Source organism: Chiroxiphia lanceolata, chromosome 3, assembly GCF_009829145.1.
Source record: "Chiroxiphia lanceolata isolate bChiLan1 chromosome 3, bChiLan1.pri, whole genome shotgun sequence".
Classification (NCBI taxonomy): Eukaryota; Metazoa; Chordata; class Aves; order Passeriformes; family Pipridae; genus Chiroxiphia; species Chiroxiphia lanceolata.
This window is the reverse complement of record NC_045639.1, coordinates 61,391,677-61,419,016: the sequence shown is the minus strand read 5'-3', so window position 1 is coordinate 61,419,016 and position 27,340 is coordinate 61,391,677. Positions and strand designations below refer to the sequence as shown.

General features: G+C 35.9%; 1 protein-coding gene across 2 annotated transcripts in view; it reads left to right on the top strand.

The window, feature by feature from the left end:
• LAMA2 (laminin subunit alpha 2) overlaps window positions 1–27,340 on the top strand; it is a 359,058-nt gene that overhangs the window by 145,210 nt on the left and 186,508 nt on the right. The window contains exons 10-12 of one of the 2 annotated variants that reach the window (XM_032682503.1): window positions 2,664–2,824; window positions 6,508–6,648; window positions 8,075–8,248. In XM_032682503.1, the coding sequence (XP_032538394.1) occupies window positions 2,664–2,824; window positions 6,508–6,648; window positions 8,075–8,248 (476 nt within the window). Of the gene's footprint in view, window positions 1–2,663; window positions 2,825–6,507; window positions 6,649–8,074; window positions 8,253–27,340 lie in introns of both variants that reach the window. The other variant, XM_032682504.1, reaches the window with a different exon arrangement.

Genomic DNA, 27,340 nt, shown 5'->3' with positions numbered 1-27,340 from the left:
ATTGTCCAGTTAGGATGCATTGACCCAGATTACAAGAGAGCTTGTGTTCTGCTGTGCTGTGGGACTTCACTGGTAGCTGGTTCAGAGGAGAGTAACTCAGAAATTTGAGAATTAGGGCCAAAGGCATCAAAACCCATGGAGCACACGGCTTTGTGATAGTAAGTAACACACATTCATGCACTGAATTCGGTATATATTAGGACAGATCAAGAAGGTGACAGTCATTATGATGTGCTACAGGAGATCAAAGAGGCTGCAAGGTTAAAGTAGACAGATTGAGTCTCATCTCTGTATAGATTAAGAGATAATATACTTTAAAACTCCTGTAGGTGACGCTTCTTTCAATAGCTAGTAAAAGAAACTATAAAAAGAGAAGCACCTCTAGATTTATACATGAGAGACTCTCATCTTGAAGGACAGTCAAATTCAACATTCTTGTAGGAATGAGAAGGCCTTCCTAAAAAACCAACCTAATCAAAACAAGGAAACCTTTAAAAAGAAAATAAAAATGACAATCCAAGATTGCTAATGGCAACGCAGTTTTTAGACTGCATATTAGACATCATAGAAGATACATTTCTCTAGTTCAAAATTATTCAAGCAACACAATTAAGATAAAAAGAAATATATACCTCTATTTAAACAATAAAAAGAAACTCCCTGAAAAAGCAGGAGTTATTTCCAACTGAGCATAATGGAAAAGGACATAAGTTGTTACAGATTCCAGGAAGTCATACTCTTAATAATACGTACACATATTTTAAGGAATAATTTTCTAAATACCTAGGTGTTGCTAAGAAGTACTTTTTCAGATAAATCAGAATCGAAAAGATTGCTAGAGATTTAAATGCAGTAGGAGTTAAAAATGGTGTTGATGTAATCAAGTTATAACTAGAGATCTCAAGAAAGAAAAGGACACAGTAGAAAAGCTGTAATAATTCTTTGTAACAGTGAATAGAATAGCTCAGGAATTTCCCACTGGGAGTCTTTGTTCATGGGGACAAGTCAGAAGAACTGTCTCAAACAGAAGGTGTCAGGTTTACAGCAAGCTGATAAATGCAGAATAAAATTCGTTAGGCATGTAACATATTTATACATGGCTTCAGGACGAGTTGAGAAGTTGAAAATTGAGTTGCTTGAAGCATTAAATATAGCTTATAATATTTTTTAAAACAGACATTAATATTATATAAATAGACACCGTTTATCTAATTTGTAAAAGAAGTCAGAGGGTTCCAGGAAACTAGAATCAGGTCTAGTTTCTGTACCAAGCAAATCACCAGAAATACAATGAATGATTTATGCAATTTATGAAATATGGCAAAAATGGGCAAAACGTAAGGCCAGGGCTTTTATATAGAAGACAGTCTGCCTTATGAATCTGTTTGAATGATTAATGAACATGTGGACAAAGGCTCATTTGATATATGTATTTTGATTTTCAAAAGGTTTGACAAGATCCTTTACCAAAATCCACAAAAAGAAAGTGTAATACAATAAGGAGGAAAGGTTCTTTCATGGGTTAGTACTTGGTTAAAAGAATAAATGGACCATTTTCACAGTGATGATCAATATGAACTGTTGAAAATATTCATATTTAACCTGGAGAAGGGATGAGTAGGAAGGTGATACAGTTAGCAAGTACAAAATCTTTCAGCATAGAAAAATGAAAGAACTGCAAAATGTTCAGAAAGATCTCAAGATAGTCAGTGGCTGAGTAGTAAAATAAATGATGAATTTCTGTAGCAATTAAAAGTAGAACACTGAAAAAAATAGTTCTACTTGTACAGTGATTACAGTGATTACTGGAATTAGGCACTACCAGTTGTGAAACAGCTCTTGCAATTACTTTGGGCTGTGCCCCCGGTCTGTCAGCTCAGTTCTGCCTCGGCAATAGTCAAAAGGTCAACAGCGCCTTAGGAAATACTACTGTTCTTGAAAAAAACAACTGAAAAAAAATCATCAAAAAAACGTATCAGACCAGTCCACACTATGCACTACCTTCTTCTTAAATAATTTATTAGAACTGGAAACAGTGCAGAGAAAGACAACAGAGACTTTTGGCTACACCAAGCAGTTTCTCTGTAGAGATATTGAGTAGGCTTAGGACTTTGTGGCATATGAAATAAAAATGTCATATGGGATATGATAGAGGTATATTGAAATCACAGATAACATGGAAAAAGTGTCTGATTACTTGCTCTATGATATAAGAATTAGATGGCAATAAATAGAGATTTAACACACTTCAGTGTTTTCTTTCACACTATAACAGGCTAAATGTGGAAGTTCCTGCTAGGGAGCTTTATGGATTCTGAAAATAAAAGCATTTTCAAAGGCTTTTAGGTGAATTGATGGAAGAGAAGGTTTTCAGGGACTGTTAGATGCAATGAAGTAGAGATAAGTTTCAGTTTTCAAGATCTCTAATATGCAGATTTCTGGAAACTCAAAATTCAAATCACTGTATATTTGCCCTATTCTTGCATGCTTTACTCTAGTCTCTCTCAGACAGGACATTGAGTTAAATAGAAGGTGGTGTGACCAACAGTAAATAAATGTATGTTATACTTACCAAAGGTGTTGCTTTGAGCACTCTAAAACACATATCTGCCAATAATAATGATATATCAAATCAATCTCATGTTTTCTCCCTCTTCCCATAGATATGTTGCCTGGTTTCTGTCACTGCAAGACTGGCTATGCAGGAGAAAGCTGCAATCGATGTGCCTTGGGTTATAAAGGATATCCTGAGTGCCTGCTCTGCAACTGCTCCCTTAAGGGCAGTGAGAATGATGACCCTTGCATAGGTCCCTGCATCTGCAAGGTATGCATGTCAGGTTCTTCTGAGTCGTAGAAAGATGCTAATGATATTGAAAGATTGCAGTTAATGCTCTTCTGTCATACAACAGCATTCTAGTGTTCTACCTAGCTGTATTAATATCTGTGTTAGTCACTTCTCATGAACACTTAATTTGGGTCCTGTAAAGTCTTAGATTGTCTTATGTCAGAACTCACTGTAATCAACATATTTACCTAGGAGTCTGCTGCCAGTCCTTCAAGTCCTTAGAAATCTGTAATGAAGGGTTATTTCTGAAGCCTGTGAATCATTTGTTTCAAACTTCCATCCTCATCTACTCAGAAACTATATGTTTACAGTATTGTGGACTCTAAAACTAACCTGTCATGTGACTTTAAAAGAGGAAGTGAACTGGTGATCTATTAAAACAAGAAAATTACTTTTAAGAGTAGTTATTAGGGATATATTCCTCTTTTCTTGCTAAATTCTAAACTGAGAGTATTCTTTCCTGCCTTGGGATAGTTGTTTAGAAATCTCTAACGTATTTAAAAAACCAAAATACATCCTTTCTGTAGGAAGAGTTTCTTAATTTCTAGGAGGAAAGTTTAAGAGTATTTTTCTCCATGTGCCTTCACGTACCTCCATCAAATTATATTTTGATATTATATTGAAATAAAAAACTTTTAAAAGCACATGAACTAACTTCTTATAAAATACCTAGTTATGAGAAATGCTTTAGAAATGATTGTGCTCTCTAAGTCACAGTCTAGTAAATGACCATGAATATGCCCAAAGGACAGCTTACTGTACTATGGATCAATTTTTCTGTGTTGTACTTGTGGGAATTTCCTTCCAGAATTTAATTAACAGAATTAGTCACAAATGAGAATTTAAAAATACTCACATTACATCCTTAAATACAGAAATGTACAAAAAAAATGCTTCAATCTATAAGCTCATGCTGCGGACACACACAAAGCTCTGTCACAAAGCCCTGTTTTGACAGCTGAATAGCACTGAAATCTACTCAGAGAATTAACCTTATCCTCACTTTATGTAACAGTCACATGCTGTCTGTCAGAAATAAAATCTATCCATATCACATTTCTAATTACTTAGCCATCAAGTCTAGAAGATGAGAAAAGGGGTGCTTTCACAATATTCTGTCTCGAAACAGAGCTTTGATGAAGATGTATTATGTTAAACAGAAGATAACTACTGCTTAATGATTCTTATGACATTATTTGTCTAAAGCCAAACTGATGTTAGTACAGTCAGACCAAAATGAACAAATAAGGAATAGAGATAATTGTTCCTATCCCAGAGAGTTCTCATTATATGCAGTTTTTTGCTCGGTGTTCATCTTTTGTCTCCCTTCTGCTCCTCTAATCCTTTTAAGCGCTTGTGGGAGAAAAATGATACCTTTTGCAGATAGCTGAGATAAGATACATACACATTTATTTTCACTAGCAATCTTCAATTCAAATCAAGCAGATTTTGGTCAAAGGGACACTAAATTATCAGATTAGTTATGCTCCATATGAAGAAAAAAGTGGGATGTCTAGTTAATAGCAGGTCTTAGGAAAAATGCTTCCCTTCCTTTAATCACATCTTTCAATTACCTATGATGAGCTGTAAATTTGCTAAAGATAGTTTTCTTGTAAAGGAAATTACTGAAAAGCAGTTCTGTCTGTAAGCAGCAAAATGCAGCCAAGTGGACATTAGATTGTTATTTTTACCACATTAACTAGAGTAAACTAAAGTACAAAAAGGGGAGGGGCAAGTATAAATGCCTTTTTTTACTAATTATCATAACTTTATGAAGGTATATACCCGAAGTCTCATTTTTGGATAATTTAAAACTAGATTGAACAGTATTCAGAAATACATGGGACTGCAGAACATTATTTTATTTGCTGAAAGATAGGTTAGATCTCCTTCCCAACTTTGAGTTTTATTTATGTATTATCAAGATATATCTATTATATATCTATTATCTCTGAATTTGCTGCCTATTCAATAGAATTCTACATGTTTTACTCACAGATGATGTGTTTGTGACTGGGAAAGTGGGCAACTTTGCATTTAAACACATACTTTTGCCTTTCATCTCTCTTTTTTTATTTTCCCCTTCCCACTCTGCACACACTCAGCACATCACCACAGTATGAAACTTTTGTGACCAGTGTTCATAATTCTAGTTTGTAGAATCATTGGTGAGAGTATCTATGGGCCCAGATGTTACCCACATTGTTTTTCACATGAAACATGGTTGATTTCAGTATATCTGTGGCAGGAATATGCCTGAGACTGCTGGTGAAAATGTAAAACTACTGGTCTTGACATTAATGAGATGTTGAAGTTAAATGTAATTGACTGATAGCCTTGAGTTTTATTAAAGTATTTGTGGTTTGTTAGCAGAGTCTGTATGATGTTACTGAAGGGGAGCATAGATAGAGCAGAGCAGCAGAGACAGAGCAAAGATATTTTACTACACGTCTATGAATTATTGTATAATTAAGGGTTGAAAATGTATTACATTTTCGTGGTATCTCCTTTTTGCCTGTTGTCATTTCCCCTTCCCACTCACTGTCCCTATTTTCTCTTAATTTGTATGTGCTATCCTTTCTCCCCATACCTCCACCTGCTTTGACCTGCATGTTACATCTTTGCTAGATCTTATCCTGGAGGCTATCAAATGGCTTTTGGCAAATTTTCTTGAGATTTGTGTGTTTTGAGCAATCCTAGACTACATAGTGTAGGCAGGCTTTTTATGAAGTGTTCATTCTCTGCTGACATAGAGCCAACAATTTGGTCCTGTGAGCATAACACAGAGCACTGTCTCCAGGATTAAGGAGACTGTATAATACTTCTGAAAGGGTATTTTCTGAGCTATATGGGACAAAATACTGAATTACTAAGCCAGCACCATATTGCAAGCCTCCTGCAACACACTTATTGTAGAAAACCTGGCTTTATTTTTGACTATAGGACAAATTGGTTTCTAGTGTCAGGCAGCAGGACTTAATGCACAACATAAGCTTTCTATGAAAAATATAAGTACCAAATGGTAAATTTAGAATTCTTCATGTATATTTAGTGCCTGTCTTTCTACAGCAGAAGAGCTTGCAGACCTGGTTGCACGGGTAGCAAACCCATGTAGTTATGAAGCACTAGGATATAGCCTGAATTCAGCTACCAATTACAGACCCCTGAAGAACTGATACACTGAGTGATTAGTACGACTGATACTAAGAACCTGTGGTTTGCATCAGTTGGATGTGCACAGATTTAATCAGCCCTACCTACGAACTGCTATTGTTGAGGTTGTAATGTTGTGTCCCATACTTCCTTCCATTCTGAGACTCTCAAGTGTAATAACAAATAAATAAATAAGTAAATAAGTAAATAAGTAAGTAAGTAAATAAATAAATAAATAAATAAGATTATTCCCTGAAATCAAGTATGTCTATTCACATAAAAGAAAAATCAAAACTCTTTTAATGTCCGAATTCCATTTCCTGTTATTTACGTGCAGTCATAGTACCTTTTATTGTGTAAAGGATTTGCTACTAACATTCCCAAATAAGGAAGTTTTTCCTGTAAGTGTCTAGACTCCTGCAATTTATACTCTCCTGAAGAATAAAAAGCCAGTGATCTCAAGTTCTGATCTATGACAACTGAAGTAATATTCTAATGTGCATTTTCAGGAACATGTTGAAGGAGAAAACTGTGATCAGTGCAAACCAGGTTTCTTCAATCTTCAGCAAAATAATCCTGAAGGCTGTGAGGAATGTTTCTGCTCTGGGAAAACAAATATCTGCACACATTCTCACCTTACCTATGGAAGTGTAAGAAAAATCATACTACAACAGTACATGTCACTGGTTTTGTGTTTTTCTGCGTTGTCACTGACCATTGTCACCAGGGTGCATCTTATTAGAAAATACTGCATGTTTTTTTATGCCCCCTATGACTTGATGATCCTTATGGGTCCCTTCCATTTGGAGATATTTTATGATTCTATTGTATGATTCTATTATATTTTCCATTTATCCAAAAGAAAATGCTTATAATCTTTGTTTCTCTTTGTGAGAAAATTCTGGAATAGTGCAGTTAGAACAGTGAAAAGCACAAAAAAAGCTAAAATAGTAAGAAATGAAGCATGTGCAAAACACAATCCTGGAATGTGCATATGTAATCAGTCCTGAGTTAAATGCACAGACTCTTTTCCAGATAATTATTAAATTTCTAGACCTGAAATACTTAAGATTTTTGAAACACTAAATGTACAACACACAGCTTAAGTAAGAAAAAAGGAATGCCTTGCAGAGGGCATTTTGAGAGCATTTCTTTTGCATACTGCATTCCTAGGAAAGGATGTAAGAGGGAGATGAACCTACTGTTCTTATTTGTGCTGTAGAAAAATGTCTTTAGCCTGCAAATATACTCTAAACTTTAAATTAGTTCTCAAAGCTCAGACACTAATTCCACTGTAACGGATGTATGCTACATATTCATGCCTGTAGATCGAGTCTGGGAAATATGTTCCAGGTTTACTAGCTCCTAGTTTTGGCCATATTGTTTGCTGGAAGGCTGTGAATAGCATCATATATGCCTAGTGTTCTCATTTACATGCCAGCACCTGGAAAATTTTCCATCCCATGGCTGAGCTCATTTATTGTTCTGTTTGTATCCGGCTCCAGAAGCCATCCTTGTATGACCATTGGCTCTTTGCTGATCATTCATTTCTAGTTACGGGATTCAGGTATTTCAAGAAATTCGGTTTCCAGCTTTGCTTTGGCTTTATAAAAAGAATATATTTGAACTTGTAAGTTGTAAGGCTTTAGCATTACAAATTACTATAAATTACGCTGCCAACAACAATCAGAAAAAGTATATCTATTTGTCAACTCATCTTCTGTACACTCCATGACTCATTTATTGAAAACTTGCATAGTATTTGGAGATATTCTTGCACATATGTTTGTATGATAGAATTTCCTCCTCTCTCTGGAGCATTTGAAGCAGACAATGCAAATATTAGCAGTTATTTCAAGCTACTCAGAAGTTATAGCTCCCAGTCACATAAGAGAAATGCTTTTATTGCTCTTATTATTTTGTGTTTTCCTTGGTTCCTAAATTTTCCTAAGTTTTTTTAAAAAAACCTCAGTTTTTTTAAAATGGACAAGTGAGAGACTGTGACTGTTGAAATGACTGATGTCCCGATTCCTACTGTAATGTGGTTTTATTTTTTTTTTTTCCCTATCATTATAGATAGAAGACATGAATGGTTGGCATCTGACTGACTTACCGGGTCTTGTCAGAGTTACCCCCAAGCAAAAGAGATTTGATGGGCGCCAACAGTTTAGCATCAGCAATGTGGCTGCGCGAAAAGTACTACCACAGACTTACTACTGGAGTGCACCCAGTTCTTATTTGGGCAACAAAGTAAGTGCGGTTGGTACTTACCTCAACGCTAATTTGATTTACTGAGGAAAAAAAGGTAAGATTTGAAGGAGAGTGGAACTGAGGAAAGATTAAATTGGGTAGCCATTTGACCAGCAAAAGTGCAAGCAGAAAGGAATCAGGCATGTGGAATATCCACGTGAGGCAAAAAGTTAAGTAGAGAAAATTAACTAAGTCTCTTTGACCTTAGGCCCTCTTTGGTCTCCTGCTGTCAGGTCTTAGAGAAGTCTCAGTAGTTCGCAGCAGTGTTTTTTTGAATGAATTAGCTCGTGATTCAGCATGTCCTGTTCTTTTCTCACGTTGTCCTCAGCTTTGAAAATTAGTTCCCTCGTCTGCTTTTCAGAGATGTAAGTTGTGCATCAGATGTTGTGGGGGTGTGTTACAAAACTTTAATGTTTGGCAAGAAACTTGTGTGTGGGGAGCTCTCTGCCCTATAACTCAGAAAATGCTGTTGTGCGATTTGTGTCAGTTCTAACGCATATATTTAAGTCTGCATGTATCTAGTTGTGCATGTACACACATATTCATGCCCTGCAGGTTAATACCAAATCCACGATACTTTCTTGAAAATCTCATTTTTCTCAGAGAGTAGAGGACTGAATGAGTCTTAAATGTGAAGAAGGCTTAACAGCTTTCCATTTACTGTAACCCAGATTATGCTAAAACTTAGCAGAAATGCTAACACTAATGTATTTGAGCACATTTTCCTCTGTAGTCACTTCAGGCTAGCCAATCTCTTATTTATTTAGTTCTTCCTATTGGCTGAAAATCAACATGACAGAAGGTAAGTGAGCATGTTGAAACTAAATATCATCATTCCAAAGAATTGGGCATCCTGTTCATGACTATAAATTGTTAAAGATAGGCAGGCTTACTTAGTTGGGCAAGGGGGAGTTTCTTCTATAATCTTCCATGACTAGTGAACTTACCCTGAAATATGAACTAATACTTTTCCAGACAGAATTTCATCTTGCTTCTATTCAGTGAGCAAAATAATGGTAGGAATATGCACAAATTATTTGAATGTGAAAGATATTTTTTCAGTGTAATTTGGAGGTCCTTTGTGGTTACTGTCAGATATCACTGTATGAATGAAGCAATTGCCTTAATAAACTGAACCATATAAAATTTTTGATACTACAATAACACTGAAAGCACTCAAATTACCACAGTACATCTTAACTGTCATGTTGCATCACGTAAACTATAGTGATAATGACATGCTTAGGCCAGATGATTTATGCTGTAGAAAGGGAAGTGGAAGTAGAATACTGAGAGGCCTTATTTGTAAACTCAATAGAACATTTTTCTAAATAGCTGAAACTGAATAAAACCAAATAGCTGAATCTAGATAAAAACACCCTATCTTGCGAATGACTGCTAGTTATAGAATAATTAGTATCTCGAAGCGTGCAAACTGCCTTAAGAATTTTTGTCTTAGAAAACAACTTCAGAAGTCTATATCAAGATGCACACTTCTGTTGTAATTTATAAACCTCATGCCACAGAAAACTGCCTTTTCTTTAAAATTATTGCTCTTAAAAAATATTCCCCAAAATAAAATTGATTAATAAGAGATATTAACTGTACTACATTTCCTAGTTTTCAAATATAGCTCAAAAACCTTAGATAAAATAATTCTTTAATATAAAGGTGGTGTGTTCTGCACATGCCTCCACATTGTTGACTGACATACATGTGCTAACTGCTTGTTTTACATCCATCTCCAAATGCTCTTTGGATGAAAAAACATTATAATAGGATGTCCCTGAGTGTGCAGCCTTCAGCTTTTTCATCTAAATCTGGATGACGCTAGGTAATGTGATACTGGTCTTTGACTGTGTCTTGAAGGAGACATTATAAATAACAGGAAGCTGTAGATGGGATTCTTGTTTATGCCAGAGTTGGACAAGAACATGGGCAAATTATTTGAACATCACCATACCCTTTTAGTCTTCTAAATATATGTACTGTTACCAGAATTTAAAACTTTGTTATATAAATTCAGATAATTTTTCAAAAAGCCATATAATATGCATTTGAACTGAAAAATTGAACATTGTTTTTGATGCAGAATATGTTTGGGAGTAATCTGGAGGAATTTAATTTCTAGAAATAAAATATCTAGTGAGTAATTTGAGAGAACAGATTTAAAATGGCTAGTGTTAAGGTTTTAGTAGGTATCATAAAATAGTTTATCTTCTTGCCTGCCTACCTCATCATAGCCTACTGAACTAAGGATTGCAGCAATAATGAGGACTTGTGGTGTGTTACAGCTTATAGTATCTGAAAAATCACATTATTCTATCAACTCTAATTACATTCTAGGTATTTGAAAACCCCATTTGGTTTTTGTTAGCAGTTTCTTAAATTGTTTTGACAGTGGATCTATAAGTTTATTTTAAACATGTGTCCATGCTAAAATATTTTATATATTTGTCTGAAAGTGTTATGAGTTACAGTATGATAATGTTTGATCACAGCACTGAAAAGAAAGTCAAAAATTAATTAAAAATTAGATACCCAGCTCAGCAGGATGATATGAAATGCTTGTTTCTTTAAAGTCAACATAGAAGGGTTAGGCGTGTGTGATATTTCAGAAGTCTAACATTCCATATACACTCTGCATCTTTGACACCTCATCAAAAAGCAATTTGATAATTTGTATGATGAATAGAACCCCCTTACAATTAGGTGAAAGTAAACATGATATGCAACATATCTAAACATGGCACCCCTTCCCATCCCTCCGCCCCCTATGACACACACGAGAGGCCTCTGAGACCACTTGAAATTCCATGGGGAAACATCCATCTTTGGTTACGTGCTTTATTTTTTTTCTGCAGCTGCAAATTTTATGTTCCTTTCTCTGCTAAGGGCCAGCTTTATGGTGAATGTGAAGATTTATCCTGCCTTTTTCAGGTGGTTAGGGCACTGACTTTGGTTAGCAGTTGCAGGTTAATTCAGTCTTTAGGTGGAGCTTATTTTAGAATTCTGGTTTCTGGACATTGTTAGGTCTCAATACGCAGCAGAAAATACATCCCCTCTAACTCCTTCATCTGGGTTTTGAGCAGATACTAATGCTGGCATTACTCAAACTGCAAATAATATGATAGAAACCATAAAACACTTCTTCTCAAAACCACTATCTGCTGACAGACTTATATTGAGAAGTTTCTTGCATCAAACCTTGTTTTACAGGAATCATTTAAGTCAGCTGTACAGCGCAATCCCATTCAGTATAACTAAGATTAATGTAATATGGTCCTTCATGAAGTCAGAGAATGTTGAAAATTAAAGCAAAAGATGTTTGAATGATAAGCTTTGCTATCTCTCAGAAAAGTTCTAGAACATCATGTTTGCCAACTCCATTGACTTAAAGCATTCATGTGGTAGATACTGTTCTTTCTCTGACCTCAAGTTAAAACCAATACAATAGCTGAAAGTTTTGTGTAGAGTCTGTGCATACAGAATGGGAAGGGGACTTTTTTGACCTTGTCACTTCATTTATTTTTCCTGTTCTTTTATAACTAGCTGTGTAACCTATATGCTGACTTACAGAAGTTATTGTTTCTTTGAGTCCGCAAATGAAGATGCTGTAATAAGCCTGTAGGCAATACGTACAAACTTTAAAAATCTTTCAGCCCTTTAAAAGTACTTTACAGTGGAAAATTAAAAATTGAGATAGAGGGAGCAGTTTGTTTTGTGACATATTATCTGTTGCAGACTGCCCAGACTACCTCATAGGATTAAATATTGAATTATAAAATAATCATAAACTAGGTCCTCATGACTTTTATGTTTATTTCCTTCCATTTGTTTTCATTTCTTAGGCAACTCTGATACAAAAGGCAGAATAATGCAAAGCAAATTGTAGTCTATGGCTCCCAGGGGGAAGGAATGTAGCTGAGACCCAAAACATAAGGAAGTGTGAATAATAGAATAATCAGCTGGAACTGAAATGCCGGTATCAATTGTCCTAAACTATGCATCTAAGCGCAGGAAGCTTCATCTAACATTGTCAAGGTTTCAGATCTCAAGGTTTTCCTGTTCAGAGAACATGATGGCGTTAGATAGATCCACAACTCCTTTATTTTAGTGTCTGTCTCAAAAAGGAAAACAATCTACATAACACCTTTTGGTATAAATGGTTGAGATGCAAATTAAGTTGTAGTTGGAAGCTACTTTTTTTACCATCAGTTTGTTTTGAAATTATTCGGCCTAATGAAAAGCAGGGAGTGACCTAGCCTACACAGTTCCAACATTCAACTGTGTCTTAAATTCAGAGAATAGACTGATTTTTTAAAAGTATGTGTCTGTATTGCTTTTATTGTCAGGGAAGTGAAGTAGTGAAACTTAGGTGGGCTGATGTGATCTCCCTTTGTGTGCCTTGTTAAGAAAATTAAGGGAGTAGGGAATGTGATCCTCAAGTATAAGGCATAGCATAACAAAACCAATTTTATAGGGGCATTTAATGATTCTTAATATCTTATATATTAGAGTAGGATGAAATAGTTAAGTTATATGCATGTTATCCATATCTATAAAAGAAACATAATAGGCATCAGCAGCACATAGTATGCAAGAAATCTTCATTCAGTGTAACACCTCTGAAGTTATTCAAAGCTGTTGCAGATTCTCAGATTTTTTTGAGTAATGTCAACAGCCAACACATGGCAGAAAATTAAAATGATTCATTTAAAGCTAAAGAAAAACGTATTTTGTAAAGACAGCTACTTCAGTATCTTTATCTTCATATTTGAATGCATTCTTCTAAGAAAAAGATGGTTTAGTTTATTGGTATGTTTTTCATTTTTTAAACAAGTAAACCTTAAAGTAATCTAAATAATGTTATTTTATTTTAAATCACAATCTAAATTGCCCTGACTGAAATTAAGTCACCGTGGAAAACAGACTCAGTCAACAGTATGAAGATGTCTTCAATTTATACCAAATGTGCTGTTTATTTTATTAGCACTTACTTCACTATAGCTTCTAGAAATTGAGATAATAGGCAGAGTCAGATATGGAAAGGATGAGATAAACAAAGCAGGCATACTAGGGAAGAGAAAAACATTTAAAAGATTTGAACCACATCTGACTGATACTTCCTCTAAGTTTACTTAATTTGTGTTACATGATTGAGTTTAGATTATTTATTTTTCCTGAAATATTCTCTCAGCTTGGCACCATGGAATGGACAGGGATAGTTCTCTGCATTCTTTCACAGCTGTGGCTCACCAAATTTTGCTTGATCCCCAGTACAAATTGAAACAATATTGGTACTGTACTACTTGGTGATCAGCTACCTGTGACTGTAAAGAACCACCAAGAGATAAGTAAATTTTGCACACTTTGTTCCTCATTAATGCTTTTAATGATGTTTGGATAGCCTGTTGGGACAGTTCAAGTATAGCCATTATTGAGATTACAAGGAAACTAAGGATGCCCAGTAGACTGTTACGGCCTCTTTGCACCTTGGAAATGAGTTGAAACAGGGCTCAGACTCTGGCTAGCTGAGTCCATTGACTGCAGTAATTCATGTATCTCATGTTAAATTTAATTTCTTAGTGCTCAGATCATCTCACACTACTGTAGAAAAAGAGGAAATTTATTGTTGGTGAAATTATTTCATAAATCTCAAGTGTCCTTTGTGTTACCTGCCTACTAAGTCTGCCTTGAAGGCAAGGGCTTCAATCAATAGGGGCAGTTGGAAAATGGAAAAACAAGCAGGAAATAAAGTAGTTTCACAAAAGAAGGGAAGTGAATGCTAGAGAGAGAACACTAAGGGGTCATAGGAAATAATGAAAAAGGAAGCAAACTGGGGAATATGCTTGCTGGATTTCAGTGTTTTATTCTTCATATCTTTGATCCCAAATACTAAAATACCGAAGGATCCAAAAAAGCAGCAGAAAAATTAAAAAAGGTTTTGACTTGGAAAGAATTTATATGTCTGGTGATTTGTACTGAGGGCTAATCAACATGCAAAGAGGCATGGTGATGATGATTCCCAAGCTAGAGATAGCTAAATTGAATAGCGGTTACTTGCGACTGTAAAGGAAAACTGAAGTTTATGAAAGGGAGGATACATGGGTGTTTTGTTCCTCTTATATTTTATTCCTCTTATATATATGCCTCTGCATACTAAATACCTCATCAGCAACAAAGTGCTTTGAAAACTATATTTAGAATTCCTTAGTGATCACAGGTTACCTGGAAATAAAGTGTTTAATCAAATTTTACTTAACTTACCTAATCAGAGAGATTTTATAGTCCAAACATCTAATTCATATTGGGTTACACAGGTGTGTGATGAAGGCATTTATGTCCATCACCAAAAGGGTATACTTAAAAGCTAATGAATGGTCATTCTTCAAATATTGAGAGTCACAAAGAGATAGTGTTAGGTTTAGTTTCCAGATTTCCCTTTATGAATAACTGAGTTGCTATTTCTGTTTGATTTACAGGCCTGGCCCCCCAGTTTACTTCAAATTTAAATGATTTACAAAATCCTGAAATAGAATGGAATTAAAATTGTTAAGTTTATAACTAATTAGTAACACTGCATGATGCCACTGAGCTTTAGTTTTGTAATTTTGTGCTGTTCAACTTTTGTTTTCCACATCAAAAAAGCAGTATGCGGAAGGACAGAAGTACTGAGAATCTCTGACAGTGCACAGCTTTTCACACAAACCATTTGTTGTACTTTCAATCTGTACTATTTTTTTTCTTGCGGAGGGAGTTTGACACGCTCAGTAGCATCTGACAATCTCAAAATTGTCTTGATATGCAGCTTCTCTACAAGATGAATAAATGGCATTATTTTCATTTTGTGTATAGGAATTAGCCTTGCTTTTCTATGTGTCTGTCTTCAGAAACTAAGGTTTGATGCTAACTTGATTAACTAACTACCCTGTGTCATTAAGAAGTTTTAATACCAAACAAGTGTATCACAGGCGCCCAAATCCAAGTGCTAATCACCTGTGTACAGATGCAATTAAGAGGTATATGTGTGTGAATTTATGTGACTCATATTTAATTTTGTGGCTGTCATGTGAATTTTTAATCAGTTCATGGGTCTGGGAGGCGTAATCCAACTAAATGTGTTAACAGCATTTTACATCTATTGTTATTAACAAAAGGATTGTGTGTTTGTAAAACAACATATTGGAGTGAGTCACGGATTTCTGATACACAAAGCTCCATTACTAACTAGAGTATAGAAGATGTAAAGGTGGCTTAAATGGTTCAAAATGGGACAAATTCAATTACTGAAAGAAAACCCAAACTGACATTCAAAATGTACACAAAGTAATGCTTTTAAAATTTATTTCGTATTTGTTTATGGGGAACAGTAATCAATTCCACAACAAATTCTAATACAAATTAAATGAGTAATTTTGCAAATTCTATAAATTCTTAATGTTTTCAAAATTGATTGGTGAGTAGTAGGGCCATTAACTGTGAGTGCCTTAAAGACTCTCATTTTCAAAGGGTGATACTTACTAAATTTCCAGCAATCCAAAAATTTAGTATCAAAAATATCACTTTCATATATTTCAGTGTAATGACACAAAGACAGAGAAAGACAGACAAACTGATAGACCAATGTGAACATACTTTTAACTTCTGTAGTGCATCTGGCTTTCTTCATAGTGGTGCATTTGCTGCTGCATTTTTCATTTGTGGCTAAAACAGTGTTGGTAACACACCTGTCTTTTGGCTTTTGTTGAACAGAGCTTGCACAGTGTCAAGGCTTTCTCTTCAACCTTTCCCACTGATCCATGTCTTTTCACCCTCCTTCTATTTTCTCCCAATCGCATGGGAGAGAGGACTAGGGGAGTGAGAGAGTAGGGAGAGTTCAGCGAGTTTTTGGCTGCTGGCCAGTGTCAATTCATGACAGTAAAATTGGAAGTGATAGAGAAATAGAACCTTTAAGCCTTTGACAATGCTGCAGTTGCAAAGGAAGTAAGTTTTCATTATGGCTGTGATATGCAGCCAAAGAACTGAACAATGAAAGGGTAACCAAAACTAACAAGAAAGTAGCACAATAGTGATCAGAAGCTTGAATTACTTGTTTAAACTTGTCTCTTTATAGAGTCATCATTCTAAATATATTAATATTGAGACTCATTCTTTAGTCTAATCTTTGAACAGAGTATGAAGCATCCTTTAAATTGTAGGTCCTGTTTCATGTATACTATTCCGTCTGTCTCATCTACCCTGATTGCTCTTTACCTGGTTGCTCTGAATGGACTTATACTGCTTCATTAAAGGCAAAATGAGCTCCATTACTTTAGGATCCTATTATGTTTACACACCGTAAGTTGTTCTTTAATAGAAGAGAATGATGGCAGAAGAGGTTTTATTTTCCAGACAGACTCTAGCTAACTACAATAAATTTCCTTAGAAAGTTGAAATTTTAAATATTCAGTAAGTTTCTAGAAGTAAGGATTTTTCTAACTACAGAATGAATTTGCCTTACTGGACCCAAGATACTAAAGGGTTAAGACCTCAATATTTGGCATATTGAAGGGATAATCATGTGTTAGAACCCCAATCTGAACTGCAATGAATTATTAAACAAGTGGTTTGTTGGATGATATCTCCTTGAGGCATATCCAGAGCTAACTGCATTGAGCCAATTAGACTGACTGTCTCTTCAATGAGTTGTGACCTATCAATGGTAATAGCTTATTGTGGTGATAAATGAACCTATCTCTCAAATTGAAGCTTGAGTACACACTTCAGCAGTTTCCCTGAATCATAGGGCCATTACCTATCAACTTCAGATTGACAGGAGCGACAGCAATGAGAGCAGATAGCATGCATGAGAAGACACAGATGATTGTTTTACCCGAATGAATATATTTACACTTATTTTTTATGAGGTTGTTTTGTGGGTTTTTTTGTTTTTTTTAATGGGCCTGCCTTAACATTCCATATTTTGCTAGCAAATTTCTCACAGTATGTGCACAGGAGACCCCTGTCTCCTGAGATGGCTGGATAAATTTCTGATTGATATCTACGTAACTTTTCAGTTTCACAGGCACTCTGTGTTGTGATACAGGTTAGTCCTTTTTTTTTCTAGTTGCAGAGGATGGTGTGTGTTTGGCCCTCTTAGCCTTAGCAATTTATTTTCCAGAGGTAATCTCAGAAAAATGGGCAAAATTAAAGAACTGCATCATTATCAATATTTTTCATTATTTTATTACGAGTTTCTGAAACCTATAAGCATCAAATATCATTAAATACTTCGACACTTTGTGGTGGGGAAAAAGTATTTCCCCTGGAGTTAAAAAAAATGGTAACCCCCGAAGGGGTGGTGTCTCTTGGTGTTGACCCAGTCAGCACCCCTGCAAAATTAAAACATATCACACCAGACCGGAAAAGAAGGATGATGAGGTAGTTGGAGGAGAAGTGGCCGTGTTGTGAAACCACGAGGAACTGAGGGGCCAGGAGCCCCGCTGGGGGCTAGGTCCCCCTCAGCCCCCCGGCTGGGGTTGCAGAAGCTTGGAAACAGTGTTAAACTGGACTGAGTTCTGTGGCTGAAAAGCTGGTGGAGTTTTCTCCACTGTGAGTGGGCAGCAGAAGACAGAAAAGCGGTGGCAGAGGCAGCGCTGAGTGGAAAGCTATGGCTGAAAGCCAAGAACATAGCCAGCAACTAGCAACATGGCACATAGCCAAGATGAGGAACGCAGAGACATGTCCTGCAAGGAGAGAGACCCAGCAACAGAGCAGAGAAAGCTCAACAGAGACAGTTTTGGGGTAAGAACTGAATTAAATCTCCCCAAAACCCCTTTGAGACCCCTCCTGGGAGGAGGTGGTGGAGTTCTACTTGATGGAAGTCCTAAAATGCAGCATGCACCGGAGAGGGGAGCTAAGAAGGTCAGAGACGTCCTGGAAGCTGGACTGGGATGGCCGGATGGAATGCGGAGGAGGTGGCCTTGCTCCCCACCCCCCCCGCCGCTGCTGCCACACTGGCAGTTTTGAGATAGAGCAAAGGAGCTCTGATAGGATGTTTAGGGCAAAGACTGAACTGAAAGCTACCCTAAATTTTCTGATTCAGGGGGAGCTTAAATCCCCTGAGGAAGGGACTTTAACGAAGATGCCCCTGCACTTCATGATATGACCTTGGTGAGGCGAGCATGTCCCTGCTATTGCAGTCAACGGGAGAGAGACCTTTGCTTGGAGTCAAAGGGCTGAGAGGGGTGAGAGAAGACCCCTTGTATTGTAATGGAGAGAGAGAGAGATTCCAGCTAAAACTCCAGCTATGACTGCTGCATTGAAGAAGAGAGACACTGCTGCCCTGAACGTGGAAAGGGCTTTATACGTTCCTAAACCATATCTCAATTATCCATAAGATAGCTACAGTGTGCTCTGAAGCTGTGGCCTGAAGTGAATACTCCTCTGAATGAAAGAATTTAAGCTGTGCAACTAGCCAAACAATGTAGCAATCCTATCTGTATCCATGTGTCTCCTGTATAGTATGTACCAGAAGGTTTCCTGCAGTATATTCTGGTGAACCATGCCTCACTGCAGTGCATATTTTACTATGCAGTTAATAAAGCAAAACTTACAATTCTAAGTCTGCTTTTCCATGAACTGGGTAGCTTGTTTGCAGAAATATTAATGGATATAAATACAGTGAATAGCAATGCATAGTTTTCCATCAATATTGTATCTTCCATGCTCCAGAAAAACCGTAACACAGTATTTCAGTCACTTTGAAGTTATTTGAAGCTCAGATGATCAAAGTGTGTCACATTGTAAAGGAACTTTTTCTTCTTACATATTTTAAATTAAATGCAACGATACAGAGCTGTACATATATCTAGTAATTTTTAATATTTGCCAAGTTAAAAAAAAAGATTGAAAAGCAAAAAAAGTGAAATGAAAAAGAAAACTAATAGATCAGTATTCTGTTGCCATTAGCTATGGAGAGATTTCCTAGCTTAATAAACCTAGGCAGTCTAAACAAATAAAACTGGTCGACCAAAACTGCATTGTTTAACTTACGAAGTGGATTTGTCACAACAGATGCCTTTAACGCTAATCAAATAAATAGATACAGGGTTTGGTCAGCTGTGTCTTATTACTTAAATGTGTGAGCTAATTCTGTTTAGTCTGCTATGATGAAAAGTCCTTTTGAGAAAGAACTTCCTACAGTTTTGTTGCTGAGATTCATCTTATGTGATGTGCAGCCCAGTAAATATTTCTTGTCTCTCGTAGGTGACGTATTAGTACAGTTTAGGTAGACGCACAAAATTCCAGTTTTGTCACTGTCCTGTGTCTTTCGTTTTATGCCAAATATATGATATACATATGCATTTAAATAAAAATAGCTTTATACATGTATCCCATATGTTGAACAAAAATATGAATGAATAACACAAAGAGTGCAAGAGAATAAAAATAGCCACATGAGATTAAAAAACTTAGCAACATAAATATATGAATGATCAAGGCAACTTTTCTTAAAAAGACTCTCAAGCTTTTATTTTAAAGCTAGCTGATAATTCTTCATTAAAATAGTGGTTTGGCTTTTTCTGCTATTCTCAAATAGTCTATTAGAAAAATTGCAGTGAGATACTTTGTTTCAGATTTTGGAAAGTCTGAGCTTGTTTGATGTTAATGGACATTGAGCAACTGCAGTGTGTCTTTAAGGATATGTCACTCCAATTTTCTTCCTTTGTTTCTGAAAAGATGCTGGCAGTAGGAGAAAAGTTCTAACATTTGGTAACAAACTGGAGTTATTTAGTCTGGAGAAAATGAGGCTCGGGGGAATGTTACTGCTCTCTATAACTACCTTAAAGAAGGATGTAAACAGGTGGGGATCAGTCTTTTCTCCCAGGTAACAAGTGATAGGACAAAAGGAAACAGCATCGAGTTGTGCTCAAGGAGGTTGAAATTAGATATTAGGAAATATTTCTTCACTGAAAGAGTGTTCAAGCATTAGAACGAACTGCCCAGGGAAGGGCATCCCTGGAAGTGTTCAAAGATGCGTAAGGTGTGGTGATTAAAGATGTGGTTTAGTGGTGGACCTGGCAACCTTACATTAATGAATGAACTCCATCATAGAAGTCTTTTCAAACCTTAATGATTCTATGATAACTCAAAATCTCCTATATCCACTATAAGTGTGATAAAGTAGATGACCTTATCAGTAAATCAACCAGACTCATTACCAAGCCTTCCCAGAGCTCCATGAAACAAAACATCCTTCTACCTGCAATATTCAAGGAAAATAAGTGAGAGCTGAAACATCTGGGAGAGGCAAAAGAGCTCTCCAAATCTCAGAGTATCTCCCGACTGTCCCTGCACTGTCTCAGTTTCCAATTAAATAGAAGTGCCTTCACTGTTCAGGGGTGGCTTCATCAAACTGTCAAACCTGTTTGAAAATGTGTGATAAAACATGGTTCTTAATTCTTTTTACAGAGTTACAAATCTAATGTTTTTCTGAAAGTTACAGGCAAAAGTGAAATGAAATGAGAAAAAAGCTTCTAAACTTTCAATGCAAGTTTTTGTAAGGAAAAAATAATTATGAGGTTCACATTCTTTGTCTAAAATAATGAAAACAGCAGCTTTTCACCTAAGCTGTATGTGATTATAAATATTTTTACTGACTTCAGTGTGCTTTCAGTCTGCAATCTATATACTTGGCTTGGTATGAGAGTATTACTCTAGGCAAATATGAATAACTTAGCCTGAGCTACTTTTCCTCTAAGTCATTATTTAGCTTCTTTGTCTACTTTCTTTCAAGTACTCTGAAGTTTTTCTATATATTTGCTTTTGAGAAGTAAGATAATTCTGGACTATTCTCTTTAGATGTCTTGTACAGAGTCTAAACTTTGTTCTGATCACATTTTATATGTTCCAAAATGAAAGTGCTTTTGACTTCCTCTAAGGTTTTTACATGATAGTTCTTTCAGGCTGTCTTTTTGTATTTTGTGTGGCTAAATGCTGCATGTTCTGCTTAGAAAGTGGTTGTTCTATACATCTATGAAATGTTTTATGACAAGCAGTGAAAGTAAAAACTTACAGTAGATCTATAAAAAAGTATTTTTTTGTTTTCTTCAAAAGATTCCTGATGGTTTTAACACAAAAAAATCTTATTTAAATTCTTATGTAGCCTTTTTATGTATGTACTTTGCATGTTTTATTTTTGATTTCTATTTTAAATTTGTTAATTTGCATCCACTTATGCATAAAAAATATTTAGAACTTGTAGCAATATTCTGCTCTGTGACAAAGCAAAAGACTATATTTTTCAGATACAGAAATTTGGGCCATTTTGAAAATATCCAGGGCAACATTATGAAATTTTTCTTATGTTTGGAGGGAGAGCATTAGTCTAAAGAGATTTTGATCTAACCTACTGAAGTCTTTCTGACATTTTTACAGTGCAAATTTAGCTTCATATTCAAATACCAAAATCTGCAAAGAGCTGAAAAGCCATCTATCGCATTCCCTATTTAGGTACGGGAGATTGTTCTGCGATAATCAGAACCGTAGCAGAAGTAAGTGCAAAGTGGCTACAGTTATCCATGGCTTTGAAAATGATGTCCCAGAGTTTCTTGCCTGTTAGCAACGTGATGCTTTCTAGTGTGAGAAAGCCCAGTTTTCATAAATGCAACAGCATGTGTGCTACTGCTGCAACCTTTCATAAAGCACTGAAAACTCTGGTTATTTACTGAAATGTCTTCACTTTACCTGAAGAATATGGTGAATTTAAATTTATGATTCAAGATTTATTTTGCTCTAGGCAGATAGTGACTATCACTTTAAAATAAGTGGATGTTAATTAATGCTTGAATACAGCAGATATTATATTGAATAATGTGGATACAAATCCACATTATTAATAAAGAGATCCATCATAATGAGTATATTGCTGTCTATCCTGAATTATGATGTAATTCTTATGGAAGGATAAATGGCATCCATTTTAAAACCTAATGACTATTATTATGGTCAATGTTAGAACAATGAATACCAAATGACTGAGTAATAGGAGGGACACTAAAACTAAATTTTATTCATTAACTATGTCGGTAAAAATGTATAATCAGTATCACAGATTTATGTACACATCCTAGTTAACTGTGCATGTGCTTTGAGCAATCTGGGACCTTCAGGAAAATTTTACCACTGCAGCAAAATGTTCTTAACCACTTCAGGAGAATGATATATATATTGAAAGTACAAAGAAAATAACCTAACTATTGCCCAAAAGGCCATAAATATTTTCTTCTTTGTACAAAGAAGCTTAAATAGAAATCCCAGCAGTATGGCAATGGCAATTAAGCAAACATTTTGTAATTGGTGTACTTTATTATCCTGACTATGTGAACAGAAGTGTGAATACTTAGTGACTTGGAACTGCCCTAAAAAGTACATCTGCTTGAGACAGCATTCAGCAGCCCATTAAAAGAAAAGATAAAAGCACCCCATAAGGCAGGTAGTTCCAACTACAAGTACATAGCATGTTCATTGATCTCAAACTTCCAAAGGTTCTTACAGTTGTCCATAGGGCTGCTTTGTCACTGTAAGCTCTACATTGGCTTCTAATAGTTTCTCTTTATTAATTAATAAGTGAACTTATTTATTTATTCCTTGTTAGTTTTTATGCCAACTCTCCCCAGGGAAATTTAAATTGCTGCAAGCTTTAGAAACAATTATGTTGTTAACAAATGGTCTAAAAATACCACATGATCACACTGAGTTCTTGTTTTTATGGAGGGAAAAAAGGAAAAAGTGGAATTCAGAAGGGGATTGTAACTAGAAAGAGTTTACATCCATGCTTGTGTGTGATTTACTTCTCATCTGGCTGACTAGGAAGAAACTAAAGAGTAATTTTGCTGGAGAAGTGTGTGTCATTTTTATGGGCTGTTTTTTCTATCTCAGAATAACTAAGACAAAAACTCTCCCATTTGAACTCAATCTGTATTGGGTATACTAACTTATATTAGCTGTCTTATTACAGATCTTTGATCTGGATCTATATTAAGTGTTCTGTTCGGTGAATCAGTATCAGGTATTTTACAGTGGCTCTGAGGAAGAACTTTCACCTGCGATAGTGAAAGAAACGGAAGCACAATATGTAATAAACTAATAAACTGCAAACAGGAGTCACACTGCAGATCTGAGAAGAAGAATTTGCCCTGAGAGGGAGATTATAGATTCAGATTTAGAACTACTCTTGCCAGTTTTATTTGACTCCTCAGGGAAAGCAGAGAGAGATATGGTAATACATTACTTTCTGAGTATGTAGCTATTATTACAATTACAAGTATAAACAAAGGTTTATACTTCCAGTTCTTTACATAGAATTATAAACCATTAGTATATTTCTAGGAAAAGACAAAGTTTGAGAATATAACAATCTCTAAGCTGCACCAGAGGAAAGTCCATCCAACACAGTAGCCTGTTTAATCGCAATGGCCAGCAAGTGCCAAGAGAAGAGTATAAGAAGTTGATAGGGGTATAGTGATACTTCATTAGATACTTTCCTAGCCTCAAACAACCTGTAGCCCGTGTGCCTCTGAACTGATGGAGGTGTCTTCATATTTGATGCTCTTTATTCATCTTAACTGCACATTAAAATCTTTATTACATGAAATCTAGCAATAAATGAAGGTCTTCTTTGGGTCAGCAAGTCTGGTTGTGTGGCAGCCTGCTCCATGTCCTGCCCTCTACCACTGTTATTTAATTTTGAATTGTCCCTGGAAAATGGTACTTGTATGGGAAATCTGGGAGATCAAATTTTTTTCTGTCTAGCCTCAGTTACACTATTATTTGTTCTTTACTGCTTTAAGCAACTGTGTCCCTTTATGCTGGCAATTCAGGTAAGAGGTCCTGAGGCATATTACTGTACTTTGTAAAGAACTGCAGGTATTTGCCATGACATCAAAACACACACCATTGTGTTTGCCTCTCATCCATCAGTTTATTTTGTAAATTGCTATCTCTCACATTTTGACAAATCGGAAAGAAGATATTTTGTGATTATATTGTTTCATGGCCAGGCTTCATGAACGAAGATTTGGGAAAGGCTCTATCCACATTTGTTACAAGCACGCTAGTGGCTAATAGGGTATTGTAGGAAAATCCTTTTAAATATCTGCTTTTCAGGGATGATTTATTTTTCTCTTCATATTATAATCTGCTAATTATTTAAAACAGTTATGTTAGCAGTTATTAGAATCTGTATGTACTTGGTATGAATGCATTAAGAATTTTTAAACCTCTCTTTGATTTACGTTAATATCAAAATAAATGAAGAAACAACATATTGTTATCAGTCTTCTAATTTATGTGATTGTATCACACACTACATTTTTGTCCTGCAGTATATAAAAAGCAGCGAGCCCTGGAAAATTATCTGAGCCAGTACTAAAATAGCTAAATAAGGTTGAAGAAGGGGAAGCAGTAAATCAGATCAAATAGAATCTTAGGAGCATACAGAAAAAAAGAATTAGTGTAACTACTTTTCAAGGCATATTCTGGTTTCTCTTGAGTGGGCCCACACAAGAAAAACAGTGGACCAAAAATGCCTTTCCCAGCTTAAGTTGTCTCAGTTTTATTGCAGAAATGATGTAAACACTTCATTCCACAAAACCTGGTTTTTGCTGACCAAGAAAGTGAGTTTTGTGAGATTGTTAATTGTAGAAAAGTGTATGTGATGATGCCTTCATCCTGTTTACTTATCAGCACTTCAGCTGTGATAGAGCTCACCGTACTCCTTTAAAGATGCACCAGTTCATAATATTTTGCATATTATCAACATCAGTTATGAGATAGAGAAGATGTATTTCATTTCCTAATATCTCATCTTAAACTTTAAATGTCTTTCTGCGGAACACAGGAATGACAGTGAGTGTCCCCAAAGTGGAATTGGATTTTTGTTCTTAGCTGTGTACTAGTTCAGTAGCTACTCTGCATTGGTACCATCTTTATTCTTTGGCCACAATTTGCAGATGGCCAGTTTTCAGTCGATGAACACAGTTCCACAGAGGCAAGTGACTGTTGCTGTTTCTTATATAGTGGGTTCCAGGCTAAAACATAGAAATGTCTAACCATTTCTACTTTTTAAATCTTAATAGTAATTTCTTGTTTCACGTTTCTGTTAAGTCATTGATTAAACCTTTTAGGTATTAAAACACCATGAACTTGAAAACAAACTCCTTGGTCATAGAACTACTGCTAGAACACTTTGACTAAAGTCCTTACAAATATGTTCAAAAGGGAATTGTTGAGTTCAAGCACTTTATGTTATGACTTTGGGAGGCACGTAAGCAAATAATTGTGCAAAAATACATGACACAGGCACCACAGCAAGTTAATCACTTCAGAGTTCCTCCTACTTCCCAAAAGTGTGCTGCATTAGATTAGAGTATGAAAACAATCTGATTTGACAAATTCTTGTGCTGTAGGGACTGAGGATTAGGTACTGCTCCAACAGTCAATTCATTTAATAACTTCTCATGTCTGAAGTTACATTATCCACTTTTCTGTCTTTTATAGGATCCAGCTAAGTTAGATCAATATCCTGAGGAAATGTGGCTTTCTATTTTAGGATGACATTGGCAGGATATTATCTTCATCAACATGTGTACAATATGGTACTAATTTATGTCTGTATCTTAGTCTGGGAAAAGTCTTGCACAGTGTATTAGAACTTACAACTATTACTTTAGACAATCTTATAATATACTTCCTCATTTTACTGTAAAATGATACTGTATTGAGTCAAGAGCTGTAACTGTACTGAAATGAAGGCCTAATAATTTAATAATAATTTTCATCATTAACTTCTCATTCCAGTAGGCTTAAACTGAGTTAATAAAATGGAACTTGGGCCAAAACTCAACATACAAAATTCTTTATTCAACCATATGATGGTACTTGAATGGAATGAGTTTTAGATACACAGATTACCAACAATGAAAACAAAAGTTTGCAAAATAGTTTTCAAGCTACACTGTGAGAGTTATTGTTCACATGGGTACTTCAAGGACATGTCTGTTTTAATAATCTAGGAGTTGCTGGGCCCTGTTCTCTAGTTTTGAGGCCCCTGGTATGGCCATATTATTTCAACACTATGCTGTTGAATTAGTAGCAAATATTTAAAGAGTACTCTAGTACTGTGTGCAGTTTTGGAGGCCACAATATAAAGAGGATATAAACTTATTAAAAAGCATCCAAAGGAGGGCAACAAAGATGGTGAAGGGCCTTGACGAGAAGCTGTATGAGGAGCAGCTGAGATCACTCGCTTTGGTCAGCCTGGAAAAGGGGAGACTGAGGAAAGACCTCATTGCAGTCTACAACTTCCTCACAAGGGTAAATGGAGTGGCAGGCACTGATCAGTCTGTAGTGATCAGTGACAGGACCTGAGGGAATGGCCTGAACCTGTGTCAGGGAAGGTTTAGGCTAGATAGCAGGAAAAGAGTCTTCAACCGGAGGCTGGTCAGGCACTGGAACAGACTCCCCAGAGAAGTGGTCATGGCAGCAAGCCAGAGTCCAAGAAGCATTTGGACAATACCCCCAGGCACATGGTGTGATTCTTGGGGTTGTCCTGTGATGAGCCAGGAATTGGACCTTGATGATCTTTGTGGGTCCCTTTCAGCTCAAGATATTCTATAATTCTATAAAAGAAGTAACAGCTAATTAGTGCAACTAATAAAATTATTAAATTTCTTTCAACTTCTTAAATCTCTTATCCTCCAAAAGAGAATTGTCCAATCCAAATTATAATTTGAAAATGTCTCCTAGCCCATAATCATCCCAGACTATTCCCATGAGAAATTAGGAGAAACTCCTGTTGTTAATATTTTCTCCTTCCTCTGTGTTAATGTTTTAAGCTTCTCCAGAGTTAAGCTGAACTACATACATCTAGATGACTGTACAAAATTTTCGATCTGCCAAACATTAGTTGTTTGGCAAGGTGAAAATCACTAGAGAAACTGTTTTAACAATCTAAAAAGTTGTGATTTGCTGGCTCACCAGGCACTTTATCAAATGAACTTCCTAAATGGGAAACGCAGAAATCTTGCGAAATAATTAGGTCTATTC